The 14,237-nt window shown below is 35.2% G+C and overlaps 1 protein-coding gene across 4 annotated transcripts in view; it reads right to left on the bottom strand.

Moving 5' to 3' along the window:
- TBC1D32 (TBC1 domain family member 32) overlaps positions 1 to 14,237 on the bottom strand; it is a 193,854-nt gene that overhangs the window by 64,413 nt on the left and 115,204 nt on the right. For all 4 annotated transcript variants that reach the window (XM_089921967.1, XM_089921968.1, XM_022555523.2 and 1 more), the window contains one exon: positions 5,639 to 5,764. In XM_089921967.1, the coding sequence (XP_089778093.1) occupies positions 5,639 to 5,764 (126 nt within the window). The remainder of the gene's footprint in view (positions 1 to 5,638; positions 5,765 to 14,237) is intronic.

Here is a 14,237-nt window from a genome sequence, read left to right on the forward strand (position 1 = left end):
ATCCAGCCTCATCCACCAGAACAGAGGCACCAGTCCCCTCCACCAGGAAGCCTATACAACCCACCGAACAAACCTTAGCCACTGGGGGCACACACCAAAAACAATGGGAAATACAAACCTGCAGCCTGAGAAACAAGACCCCAAACACAGTAAGAAAAGCAAAATGAGAAGACAGAGAAACAAACAGCACATGAAGGAGCAGGGTAAAAACCCACCAGACCAAACAAATGAAGAAGACATAGGCAGTCTACCTGAAAAAGAATTCAGAGTAATGATAGTAAAGATGATCCAAAATCATGTAAATAGAATGGAGGAAATACAAGAAATGTTTAACAAGGACCTAGAAGAACTAAAGAGCAAACAAACAATGATGAACAACACAATAAATGAAATTAAAAATTCTCTAGGAGTCAAAGGAAGAATAACTGAGGCAAAAGGACAGATAAGTGACCTGAAATATAAAATAGTGGAAATAACTACCGCAGAACAGAATAAAGAAAAAAGAATGAAAAGAATTGAAGACAGGCTCAGAGACCTCTGGGACAACATTAAACACACAAACATTTGAATTATAGGGGTCCCAGAAGAAGAGAAAAAGAAAGGGACTAGAAAATACATGAAGAGATTATAGTTGAAAACTTCCCTCACATGGGAAAGGAAATGGTCAACCAAGTCCAGGAAGCGCAGAGAGTCCCATACAGGATAAATCCAAGGAGAAACACGCCAAGGCACATATTAATCAGACTATCAAAACTTAAATACAAAGAAAAAATATTAAAAGCAGCAAGGGAAAAACAACAAATAACATACAGGGAGTCCACAAAAGGTTAACAGCTTATCTTTCAGGAGAAACTCTGCAAGCCAGAGGGAGTGGCAAGACATATTACAAGTGATGAAAGGGAAAAACCTGCAACCAAGATTACTCTACCCAGCAAGGATCTCATTCAGATTCAACAGTGAAATTAAAACCTTTACAGACAAGCAAATTCTAAGAGAATGCAGCACCACCAAACCAGCTTTAAAACAAATGCTACAGGAACTTCTCTAGGCAGGAAACACAAGACAAGGAAAAGACCTATAATAACGAACCCAAAACAGTGAAGAAAATGGTAATAGGAACATACATATCGATAACTACATTAAATGTAAATGGGTTAAATGCTCCAACCAAAGACATAGACTGGCTGAATGGATACAAAAACAAGACCCATATATATGCTGTCTACAAGAGACCCACTTCAGAGCTAGGAACACATACAGAAAGTACAGGGAAGGAAAAAGATATTCCATGCAAACGGAAATCAAAAGAAAGCTGGAGTAGCTATTCTCATATCAGAAAAAATAGACTTTAAAACAAAGACTAGGGCTTCCCTGGTGGGGCAGTGGTTGAGAGTCCACCTGCCGATGCAGGGGACACGGGTTCGTGCCCCGGTCTGGGAAGATCCCACATGCTGCGGAGCGGCTGGGCCTGTGAGCCATGGCTGCTGAGCCTGCACATCCGGAGCCTGTGCTCCGCAATGGGAGAGGCCACAAGAGTGAGAGACCCGCGTACCGCAAAAAAAAAACCCCGCCCAAAATCCCCCAAAAAACCCCAAAGACTATTACAAGAGACAAAGAAGAACACTACATATTGATAAAGGGATCAATCGAAGAAGAAGAAATAACAGTCGTAAATATTTATGCACCCAACATAGGAGCACCTCAATACATAAGGCAAATGCTAATAGCCATAAAAGGGAAAATCGACAGTAACACAACCATAGTAGGGGACTTCAACACCCCACTTTCACGAATGGACAGATCATGCAAAATGAAACAAAATAAGGAAACACAAGCTTTAAATGATACATTAAACAAGATGGGCTTAATTGATATTATAGGACATTCCCTGCCAAAACAGCAGAGTACACTTCCTTCTCAAGTGCTCATGGAACATTCTCCAGGATAGATCATATCTTGGGTCACAAATCAAGCCTTGGTAAATTTAAGAAAAGTGAAATTGTATCAAGTATCTTTTCTGACCACAATGCTATGAGGCTGCATATCAATTACAGGGAAAAAAATCTATAAAAAATACAAATACATGTAGGCTAATCAATACACTACTAAATAACCAAGAGATCACTAAGAAATCAAAGAGGAAAACAAAAAATACCTAGAAACAAATTACAATGAAAACACAATGACCCAACACCTATGGGACGCAGCAAAAGCACTTCTAAGAGGGAAGTTTATAGCAATACAATCATACTGCAAGAAACATAAAGCATCTCAAATAAACAACCTAAATTTACACCTAAAGCAATTAGAGAAAGAAGAACAAAAAAACCCCCAAAGTTAGCAGAAGGAAAGAAATCATAAAGATCAGATCAGAAGTAAATGAAAAAGAAATGAAGAAAACAATAGCAAAGATCAATAAAACTAAATGCTGGTTCTTTGAGAAGATAAACAAAATTGATAAACCATCAGCCGGACTCATCAAGAAAAAAAGGGAGAAGACTCAAATTAATAGAAGTAGAAATGAAAAAGGAGAAGTAACAACTGACACTGCAAAAATACAAAGCATCATGAGAGATTACTACAAGCAACTCTATGCCAATAAAATGGACAACCTGGAAGAAATGGACACATTCTTAGAGAAGCACAACCTTCCGAGACTGAAACAGGAAGAAACAGAAAATTAAACACACCAATCACAAGCACAGAAATTGAGACTGTGATCAAAAATTTTCCAACAAACAAAAGCCCAGGACCAGATGGCTTCACAGGTGAATTCTATCAAACATTTAGAGAAGAGCTAACACCTATCCTTCTCAAACTCTTCCAAAATATAGCAGAGGGAAGAACACTCCCAAACTCATTTTACAAGGCCACCATCACCCTGATACCAAAACCAGACAAAGATGTCACATAGAAAGAAAACTACAGGCCAATATCAGTGATGAACATAGATGTAAAAATCCTCAACAAAATACTAGCAAACAGAATCCAACAGCACATTAAAAGGATCATACACCCTGATCAAGTGGGGTTTATCCCAGGAATGCAAGGATTCCTCAATATACACAAATCAATCAATGTCATACACCATATTAACAAACTGAAGGAGAAAAACCATATGATCATCTCAATAGACGCAGAAAAAACTTTAGACAAAATTCAGCACCATTTATGATAAAAACCCTCCAGAAAGTAGGCATAGAGGGAACTTTCCTCAACATAATAAAGGCCATATATGACAAACCCACAGCCAACATCATCCTCAATGGTGAAAAACTGAAACCATTTCCCCTAAGACCAGGAACAAGACAAGGTTTCCCACTCTCATCACTACTGTTCAACATGGGATCTAATGAAACTTAGAGGCCTTTGCACAGCAAAGGAAACCATAAACAAGACGAAAAGACAACCTTCAGAATGGGAGAAAATATTTGCAAATGAAGCAACTGACAAAGGATTAATCTCCAAATATACAAGCAGTTCATGCAGCTCAATATCAAAAAAGCCAACAACCCAATTCAAAAATGCACAGAGGACCTAAATAGACATCTCTCCAAAGAAGATATACAGATTTCCAACAGGCACATGAAAGGATGCTCAATACCACTAATCATCAGAGAAATGCAAATCAAAACTACAATGAGGTATCACCTCACACCAGTCAGAATGGCCATCATCAAAAAAATCTACAAACAACAAACACTGGAGAGGGTGTGGAGAAAAGGGAACCCTCTTGCACTGCTGGTGGAAATGTAAATTGATACAGCCACTCTGGAGAACAGTATGGAGGTTCCTTAAAGAACTAAATATAAAACTACCATGCGACCCAGCAATCCCACTACTGGGCATACACCCTGAGCAAACCATAATTCAAAAAGAGTCATGTATATACACATACATATAGGTGATTCACTTTGTTATAAAGCAGAGACTAACACACCATTGTAAAACAATTATATTCCAATAAAGATGTCTAAAAAAAAAAAACCCAAGTTGAACCGGATTATAGAGCCAGATGTACATGTGCATGCACACAGACAAATAAGCATGCCTGCCTTACAAAAGCATTTATTTGTATAGTATTTCTGCAGCTTACCCCCCAAATTAGTTCATCTTAGCTTATAGACAGAAAACAAGTATGCTATGAGACTGGAGATATTAAAAACTTTTATCATCTTCTATCTCAATCAGTATCACGCTCACCTGGGTTTACTTAATAAATATTGTTTGCCTCCCGCGTGGAAAATATTAGGTAGTAAAGAGAAGGTGCAAAGAGGTAGTATTGCAAACTGATACTAAGCACGAGTTTTGGATTCAGATTGCTTGAATTCACTTCTTGGGTCTGCCACTGTGAACTGAGCTGGTTATCTAACATCTCCTGGCTTTTGTTTCCTTATCCATAAAATGCAGACTGTCTTATAAAGTTGCTGTTAAAAGTAACTGAGTTTTGTGTAACCTACTAGACCTTGCTGGGCAGAGAGGTCAAGATCTACTTTTGAAAGTAGCTCAAAATCTAACAGTGGACACGGTATCAGAGTAATGTAGAACTAAGGTCAAATCTTGTGGGAAGTGCCCCAAGATTCCAAATAGAACACAGTTTTAATGGTAATGTTCTACTTGTTTATGTTGTTTCTGAGTCATGGATAGGACTGAACAGGTGATTTCTCTCTTGTCTTATCACCATCCCTGTAAGAGAGAAACTCAGAAAGCTACACCTTTACTTAGGGTGTTTAAACTGAACAATATTCCAAGCTGCTGCTTTCTCATTTTGTTCTGTACCTTCTGGCATTTGCAAAACCTATTTTAAATATTTTCTATTATGCAACCAGTGATAAATATATATTTCTAATACCTAATTTTAAAATATTTGGGGGCGTATGAAACAGGTGAACTGCTCATTTTACACTAAAATTTTGGAGAATGTTTGATTTCTTGCCCATATATATCATATTCCCTGAAAATATAATTTCTCCAACAAAATATAAACTTATTTTTATTTCCCATTTTTAATTTTACAGCAAATGATACAAACATGAAAACCATAAAGCATGGCTGATAAAGAGGACAATCATTTTCAAATTAGAGCTTTCAAGAAATCTAGCTTATATTGACATTAGAACTTTTTCTTAGACTATCTTTAAGATAATGTTAATTAAAACATGATAATTTTAGGAAGCATGCACGCATATAAATATCTGAACATAAAACAACTTGCTTGCTGGTTTAGACAACATAGTTATCCCCCCACACACACACCCAAATTTCCTTAAAAGTCACTAAATTTATTTGGCTAGATGTGGCGGAGTTTCAAAATATGTCAAAACATTCAATAAAGTTCCAAAAACATAGCAGTATGGTATAGCTAGGTGAAAGCTGGTGAAAACAAGCAAACTGTTACCTAGGCAAAGGTAGATTTAGCTTCCAAGGCCTCTGAAACAGTACTAAAAGAAAGCTGAGTAATTTCTCAAATTTTAATTTTTGTTCTCCAGGACCACAAATTTCTCAGAAGTCAATGGACTTCTGGAATTAGTATCATGTATTCTAGATATGATATGCCAGTACTAGTCTTCAGGAAAACACAGCTTCTGCTAATATACTCTTCAAGCCAAAAAACTCACAAAAATTAAAACATACTCACCACCTCCACTGATTATATCAGGTTTGGCCTTCATCATTTTGCAAAATTGCCTTCGGCAGTTTTCTATCCACTCAGTTTGCTTATCAGACATTTTGAAGTGCAATAGAAGTTTGCCAAGATCATTGTCTAATAAGAAAGATGACTTGTTATGTTGACAAAACATGCTAGATACACTGAAAAATAAGTATTCAACTTAAGTATGTAAACAGTTACAAGTTCCAGAAAAAGTATTTTATTTTATCTAGACAGACAAGGTCACTTGCCCTCATGAAACTTACATGTCATAAAGCATGTGTGTGTGTGTGTATGCCTGTGTGTATGCATATACTATATATACACAGATAGGAGTATAATTGAGCATAATCAAGACATACATAAGAAGTGTATATAACAACAACAACAACAAAAAAGACATACATATTCCAATGGTCTAAGCTGGTTTTATTTAGTCCTAAAAAAGCAGCTACATATCCTCACACAGTCCTCATGGTCATCATATATAAAATTATATGATTAAGTATATAAATCATAATTTATTCAACTTTCCACATTTGACAATTAGGTCACTAAAAAACCTTCTCATATCAAAGCTACAGACATATTCTTTCATACAATCATCATGAGTATATAATTACACCAAACATATGCACACTAATATACACATAAACCAGAAAGAACTGTTTTGTTGGAAGAGTGTATAATTCTGATATTTAGTACTAATCTAATCTATTCTCTTTAAGTATCAAGACCAGAATGATTCTGTAATATTCCATAAATGGCCTCAATCAGAAGCAATATCTAGAGAAAAATGAAACTGATTTAGTCAAAGGAGAAAATTATTATTTTTAATAAAGATTCTCAAAACCTTTAAACAAGAAATATCAAAGCTGATAATTTTGTTGAAAATTATATTATTAACAGCAGAGTATTAATGTTAAATGCATCTCAATATAAGTTAGGTAAAAGACAACTGAACAGCATTAAAATGGAATTTTTATAGTTTCCATTTAGAATATCTACATTACTTATTTCCCAAGAACAAACTATCTAGAACCTATTAAGAATCACTAATGGTTTGTACCTCTTAATCCCCTTCACTGATCTTGCCCCACCCCCCATAGGTGTAAAGTAAGATACAAGGATAAAATTACAGCACAGAGAATGTAGCCAATATCTTATAAAAACTTTATATGGGGCATAATCTATAAAAATACTGAATCACTATGTGGTACACCTGAAACTAATATAATACTGTTAAGAGTCAGTTATACTGCTATAAAAAATCACTAGTGGCACATGACTGGAAAGACAAATGCAGTTTTTCATCTTTGTTTCCTTCTGTGTCATTCTTTCTATCCATGTGTAAGCCTGCCTTTTATAACCACCACCATCTCCTTCAAATAGAGAATGTCCATACAGCTCTTCTGTAAATTACCTGCTTTTTAAAAATCCTGTTATCTTTTGCCTCTTCCCTCCGGCTCTACAGCCTCATCTTGCTCTCCTGTCTCTCTCCTTTCACATTTGCTATTCTATTTTGCTTTTTCATCTCATTCTAAGGAAAAGAGCACAGGCACTAGACTGTAAACAATTCTGAAGCAGCAAATGTGGTATGCATCTGAATCTACCAATTGGTAGAAAGGCTAAAGGGCCCAATTTAGTACCTGGAAATTTGATTTGAGACAATAAACAAATGCTGAGCTGGAGACAGAGTGCCTGCAAGACTCCTAGAGAGACAACTTTGTATGCTCATAACCTCTGGTTATCGCTTCCCTCAGCTCTCAGTGGAAGCGTGAGCTCTTCAATATGCAACGTCACGGCTAAAAATATTTAGTGATTTGATATGTTTATTGAAAATTTGTATCTGTGATGTTACCAAGTTTGAGGGAAACAGTTCCTTTATTCCCCCCCTCTAAATTTGGAACCAAATGAAAAGTAGACAGGAGAAGATAAATGGAGTTCAAAATATCAGTGCTAGTACTATAACAGCTAAATTAGGCACCATAACTTGGATCTCCTGCCACATAGACTTACAAGTATCTCCCCTGCACTGAATATATTCAATTACAGACAATGACAGACAACCAAAGGCCTCTCTTGACTGCTCGTTAGGAAAGGTATGAGTATAGTCTAAAGATAGGCTAACTTAAAAAAACTTTTTAAAAACAGAAAAAATAAAATGGTAGGCTAACTTGGAAATACAGCCTTTAAGTAGGCTAATCTAAGATTTTCATTCCTTCTCCAAAATTCACCTACCAAACATTTTTCTTTCCTAACTTTGTACAGAATAAGTGAGGAAGTCCAGAGAGAGGCTAATAATCTTACTCCAGCAAAAGCCCTTGGGCATGGAGAATGAGGCAAGGGGAAACGGAATCAAAGGAATGGTACCATAGGAATACAGTAACTCTGAATCAGTGATTTGGGGAGTAGAACAAGCATGAACGATACACAGAATTTCATGTTTGCCAAAATTTCTATGTTTATAATCACACACAAAAAAATGAAAACCAGAGTCCTGCTTCTGGTCATGAAGGAGGAACTAGAAACAGACTTGCCTTCCTGCCATAAACAACTTGAAAAATGGGTAAAATATACCCAAACAGTTTTCAGACACTGGCCAACAGGCAGTACAGGACCGTCATGTCTGAGAAAAGGGAAACTAATGAGGTAACTTTTACACTTGGGCCCTGTTTTTTTTCTTGAATCACTTTCAAGATCACTGTGCAGGAAGGGGGATGCCCTGGAGGTCTGGCTGAGTTAAAGAGAGAGAAGTCAAATTGCAGAGAGGCTGAGGAGACTAAAATCTGTGGATCAGAGTACTGAAGAAGATGAACAAAGGAAGAACTCCAGAAATCTGTATAAGTCTTTGTCAAGTTGGTTGCAAAGAATCAGCTGTGCAGTTGAAGAGTGAAGCTCCACAAGACTGGGTAAAGAACAGCTGAGAGCTGTAAAATGAACAATTCCCAGAGGATACATAGGGTTAGAAGATGTCCAAGTTCCAAACAGAGTGTGAAGAGTCCTCCTTAATTACCAGAGTGTTCCACAGACCAGAAGAGTCACACCTTAGTAACAGAGTTAAATTAGCCATAAAGACAACTTTGCACCTACCCTAACAAAAAAATGAAAGCCCTGAATGATCAAACTGATCCACGAGTAACTTGAATGCTTGCCCAAAAATGTCCATTACTCTTTAAAGACAACAAAATCTAGCACTCAACTATGTAAAATTAATAATGTTGAATATTCAATTAAAAATTACTAACATGAGAAAGGGGGAAAAAACGACTCATAACCAGTAGTTAAATCAGTTAATACAAAGACTCAGAAAGGACTGAGGTGATACAATTAGCAGCCCAAAATTTTAAAGTTGTTTTTAAGGATTTTAAGAAAATACAAACAAAAAGTGATGTTTAACCAAATCGTAGTTATCTACACTGGTATCCTACTTAGTAAAATGATACAACCAAGTGGTACATGTAACAAACTAGATGAATCTCAAAACCATTATGCTTAAAGAAAGCAAGCACAAATAAAGTATCCTATGTGATTCTATTTGTATGAAGTGCTAGAATGGAAAAACAAATCTATAGCTATAGTTCTCAAATGGACTAAGTTTTGCTCCCCATATTTCAGTACTGTCTATAGATACTTCTGGCTGTCACAGCTGGGAGGGGTGGGTGCAAAGAGAGAGTTCTATGGGCATCTAGTGAGCAGAGACCAGGAGGCTGCTAAAAATCCTACAATGCACAGGACAGCTCCCTCTGGCAACAAGCAATTAAGCACTTACTACCACTGAGTAAAATGGAAGAAAGGAAAATCATCAAGTTTCATGTTTACAAAATTCAATTAGAGTCAATATTTCATACCTAAACTCTGAAATTCTTTCTTATGGTAAGCACCATAATCTTTTCATACTTGATGACACTGTATAATTTATTTCTCAAAAGATTATTATATAGAAGATTATACTTATACTATAAATAATGTAAAAAGAACCTCAATTTCAAGGGGAGGAAAAATGTAAGCTTAATATAAATGCAAAGAAAATCTATACAGAAAACTTTTAGCACTTCTTTCCAAGGATATCAGACATTTTAAATGCCCATTTTATACAGAATATCATAAACAACTGCTACAAAAGAAACAAATAAATGGAAGATTTCATAAACTAACTAGCAACAGATTCCTAGGCTTAATTTGGAAAGTCACCCTTCTTTCTATTAGACTGAAGCTCATTTGTGAAATATTTGCTTCCAATTTGTGTTTTCTGCTTATCTTTTCTTTTTCCATGTAGATTAATACAGTTATTCCAGCTTACTCTTAATACAACAAATAAGAAGACTCTGTAGTGGTCTCCAAGAAGCAACGAGACAGATGCTTAAGATTAGTTCTCCCTACATTTCTAAATGTGAGAGTATCTAAATTCTTCCATGTCTTTATTTTGTTTGAACTGTGAGTTCTTAAACCCATGACATCTATATGTTATATAGATTATTCCTCACTTTGGAATTATCATATCACTTTTCCTTTTAATATGTGATAATTAAGCATGTACTATAAGAGAAATCAGTGAAAAGTTTTTTTAAAAAAAATAAGGAATTAGTTTTCCCTTATTACCTGCACCTAAACTAGCAGGTGATCTATTTCTGCTGGTTGCCATTCATGTTTGTGGCAAACATGAAAGTAAGAAGCACATGAAGAGTTTTACCATTCAAAAGTAAATACTTATTCTGATTTTTAAACGAAGTATCTCAACAGCTGCAGCTCAAGATTTACTACACTGGAAAGAAACCATAATCTTATATCCCTATTCTCAGTTAACAGGATGATGCCAAATCAAAGCCATTTACCTTTACCTGCAGAAAATAAAATTTAATTCCAAGGTTAGAAACAATACAGAAAGAAAAAAGAAAAAGTGTCTGACTTGACATAAAGGCCTAGATAAATATTTAATAAAAGGGAGAATTCATCACTAAAAATATTTATAGAATATATGTGTAAGACATAATACAAAAAGGCTTTTAAAATCAGAATACCCATCATCATGTTGCATTACATTTTATGTAGTATCATATTATTTTTCAAAGCACTTTCAATTTTTCCCATGGGATTCTATTTTTAGTTGATTGGAGGAAGAGTGGTAATCCTAAATCTTACATAATTTATCAGACTAGAAATAAAAGCAACCTAGTCTACTCATTTGTTAATTTGGCAATTTTCATTCTTTTATTAAAATGTAGTTGCCATTATAGGTCATCTCATTCTCCCTTTTCTCCTCTTAAGTTCAATTCTACTTACTATGTAGATAATATTCCAATTTTGAATCTAACTATTAGGATTATATAATGATTGTCATCCCGTTTGTAAGTTAAAAAGACATGAAGATAATTCATAGGGACATGGGCATGAACTTAATGTCTGAAAAGACAGAAATTACCAAAGTGTCAGCAAGGAGCATCAGTGAATAAAGAATTAAACCCAGCGGTGCCCTGGTCCGGGAGGATCCCACATGCCGCGGAGCAGCTAGGCCCGTGAGCCATGGCCGCTGAGCCTGCGCGTTCGGAGCCTGTGCTCCGCAACGGGAGAGGCCACAGCAGTGAGAGGTCGGCGTACCGCAAAAAAAAAAAAAAAAAAAAAAAAAAAAATTAAACCCAGTAACATAAAAATAAAAATTTGGTAAACAAAATCAATATAGAGAAATGAAAACTGTCTTTTAAAAATAAGGATATTATTCTAATGGCAAAATAACAGTATTTGTAGTTGAAAAGGCTAAATTTCAACATCTTTTAATGCAAACAATTTGAAATAACATCAGCATGTCTTGAGAGCTAGAATATGTTGGCATCCTAAGACTGTAACTACAAAAGCTATCAACTTTATTGCTCATTCACTCAACACTGAATAACCCCAGAGACACAAAATATGGTACAGTTGTTCTACAGCTCCATCTCTAATTTAGAAACTTTATCCATATTTGTTTTCTTACTGACCAAAATGCATTGCAATGATTAACTTTCGATAAACAGTAGGCTCCAACTATGAAACATTCAAAGTAGACATATATAAAAATACTTAGCAAAAAGCCTTTTCCACCCCCCAACATATTAACACATGTTTTAATAAACATTGCCAATGGTTTGAATGTTCACTTGTGCCTTTATAAAGTATCAAATCTATGCAAATAATACAGATTTAATACAGTGACTTAGATTCCTGATCTTCACCTAAGAACATCACATGGTCCTTGTAAGCATTTGATCAACACATAGAATCTAACGATTCAACATAGATTTTATACAAAGTTCACTCAGAGCTGAAAAACAAAGTGTGAAAAACAAGTTCTATCTAGAGCTCATTTCAATTTTGTATGACAATCTCCCTCTTTTTCTCATTTAATTTGTAGAAAGAAAAACAACTTCATGTTGAGGCAAAAAGAAAAAAAAAGATACCATAGTGAGATTTATCTCTCATATAAGATTTAAAATGACCTGTTTTCTCACATATGTATAAAGTCACCTAAAAATATCCAATTACAATATCTGAATAATCTGAGAGTAACGATTTTAACATTATTTTGAGCTTTCCATTAAAGGGAATGATTATCACCATGGAACTTACTCTTTTATACAGTACTTGAAACAGAATGTTTTTGCCAGTCAGAAAATCAATTTCCTATGAGATAAGTAGAAATGCAGTAGAGGAAGTGGTAGAGTTAAGACACTGAAAGCTATAAAAGATTAAATTGGATGTAATCACAGAATAAAGGTTGTGCATTTTTTTGGTTTTTTTTTCAATTGTGAAAAAATGAGATGTAATGCTAACAATGCATACCTTTCATGTGCTATATATGGGTAAAGTAGTACTTTGTAAATGATAAAATAAGAATAATAAAAGTGACTCCTTCGTGAATGATATATGTAGAAGTCTAGCTCAAGGAGCTTTCTAACTGCAAAGCCATTCATTCTCTAAAAACTGAGTCAGATCAGAGGTTATTCCAGGTATAAATTAAAACTTCTAAACTTACTTCAGATTAGCCTAGAAGGAATTCCCAGTGCCCTCTGACAAAGATTTGGAAGACAGAGTTTGATGATTAGAAAAATAAAGGGAGAAGAAATCCAATATTAATTCCCCCATTCATTCAATAAATATTTATTATTGCCTACTACTTTAGACAAAAATGTTCATGGAGGTGACATTCTAGAGTAGCAGCCAGTGAAAAAATAAATACATAAGTAAACTTCATAGGTAAACTATAAGTGCTGTTAGAGAAATAAACAGGGAGCCAGAGAGAGAAGCAAGGGAAGAAGTCTATTTTACATAACGTGGAAATCACTTCTATGAAGAAGTAACATTCAGACTAAGCTTCAAAAGGTTTAGAAGGAATTACCCAAATGAAGAGTAGGAATTAGTACTCCAGGAAAAGGGAATATCAAGAGCAGAAGCCCAGAAGCACAAACAATGTATTTTAAGGCATGAAAGAAGTTTCTAAATCATATATTTGATAAGGGACTTATACTAAGAATATATAAAAAATACAATAATAAAAAGACAAATAACCCAATTGAAAAATGGGCACAGGATCTGCATAGTCATCTCTCCAAGGAAGATATACAAATGGCCAATAAGAACATGAAGAGCATCACTTATATGTGGAATCTAAAAAATAAAACAAACTAGTGAATACAACAAAAAAGAAACAACTCACAGACACAGAAAACAAACTAGTGGTTACCAGTGGGGAGATGGGGAGAGGGAATCAGAGAGGTACAAGATAGGGACAGGGGATTAAGAGGTACAAACTACTGTCTATAAAATAAATAAGCTACAAAGATATACTGTACAACACAGGGAATATTGCCAATATTTTATAATAACTATAAATGGAGTATAATATTTAAAAATTGTGAATCACTATGTTGAACACCTAAAATTTACATAATATTATAAATCAACTATACCTCAATTTAAAAAAAGAACATGAGGAGATGCTCAACATTATTAGTCAGCAAGCAAATGCAAATCAAACCACAAGGAAATAGCACTTCACACCCAGTAGGATGGCTAAAATCAAAAATGTCAGATAACAAATGAAGATGTGGAAAACATCAACTCTCATACACTGTTGGTGGGAATGTAAAATGGTTTAGCTGCTTTAGAAAACAGTGAGGCAGTTTCTCAAACTATCAGAGTTAACCTATAATTCAGCAATTCCACTCCTAGGTATAACATTCTAGAGAAATGAAAACATGTTCATGCAGAAACTTGTACCTGCAGTTCCCTGGTGGCCTAGTGGCTAGGATTTGGTGCTTTCAGAAACTTGTACTGGAATGTTTGTAGCAGCATTATTATAACAGCCAAAAGGTGGAAACAATCCAAGTTTGTTTCACAAAATACCGCATACTATATTATTCCATTCATATGAAAGCTCAGACTAGAGAAATCTCTAGAGACAGAAAGATTTGTGGCTGCTCAGAGCTGGGTGAGGAAAGAGGGGAAAGCAAGGATACTGGGTTTCTTTTTGAGGTGATGAAAATGTTCTGAAATTTGTGGTGATGGTTGCACATACCTGAATATAATAAAAAGCACTCAATTGCATACTTTA

The sequence above is a fragment of the Delphinapterus leucas genome, chromosome 12, assembly GCF_059928025.1.
Source record: "Delphinapterus leucas isolate spDelLeu-1000000601 "Yukka" chromosome 12, BTC_Dleu_Yukka2, whole genome shotgun sequence".
NCBI classification, from domain to species: domain Eukaryota; kingdom Metazoa; phylum Chordata; class Mammalia; order Artiodactyla; family Monodontidae; genus Delphinapterus; species Delphinapterus leucas.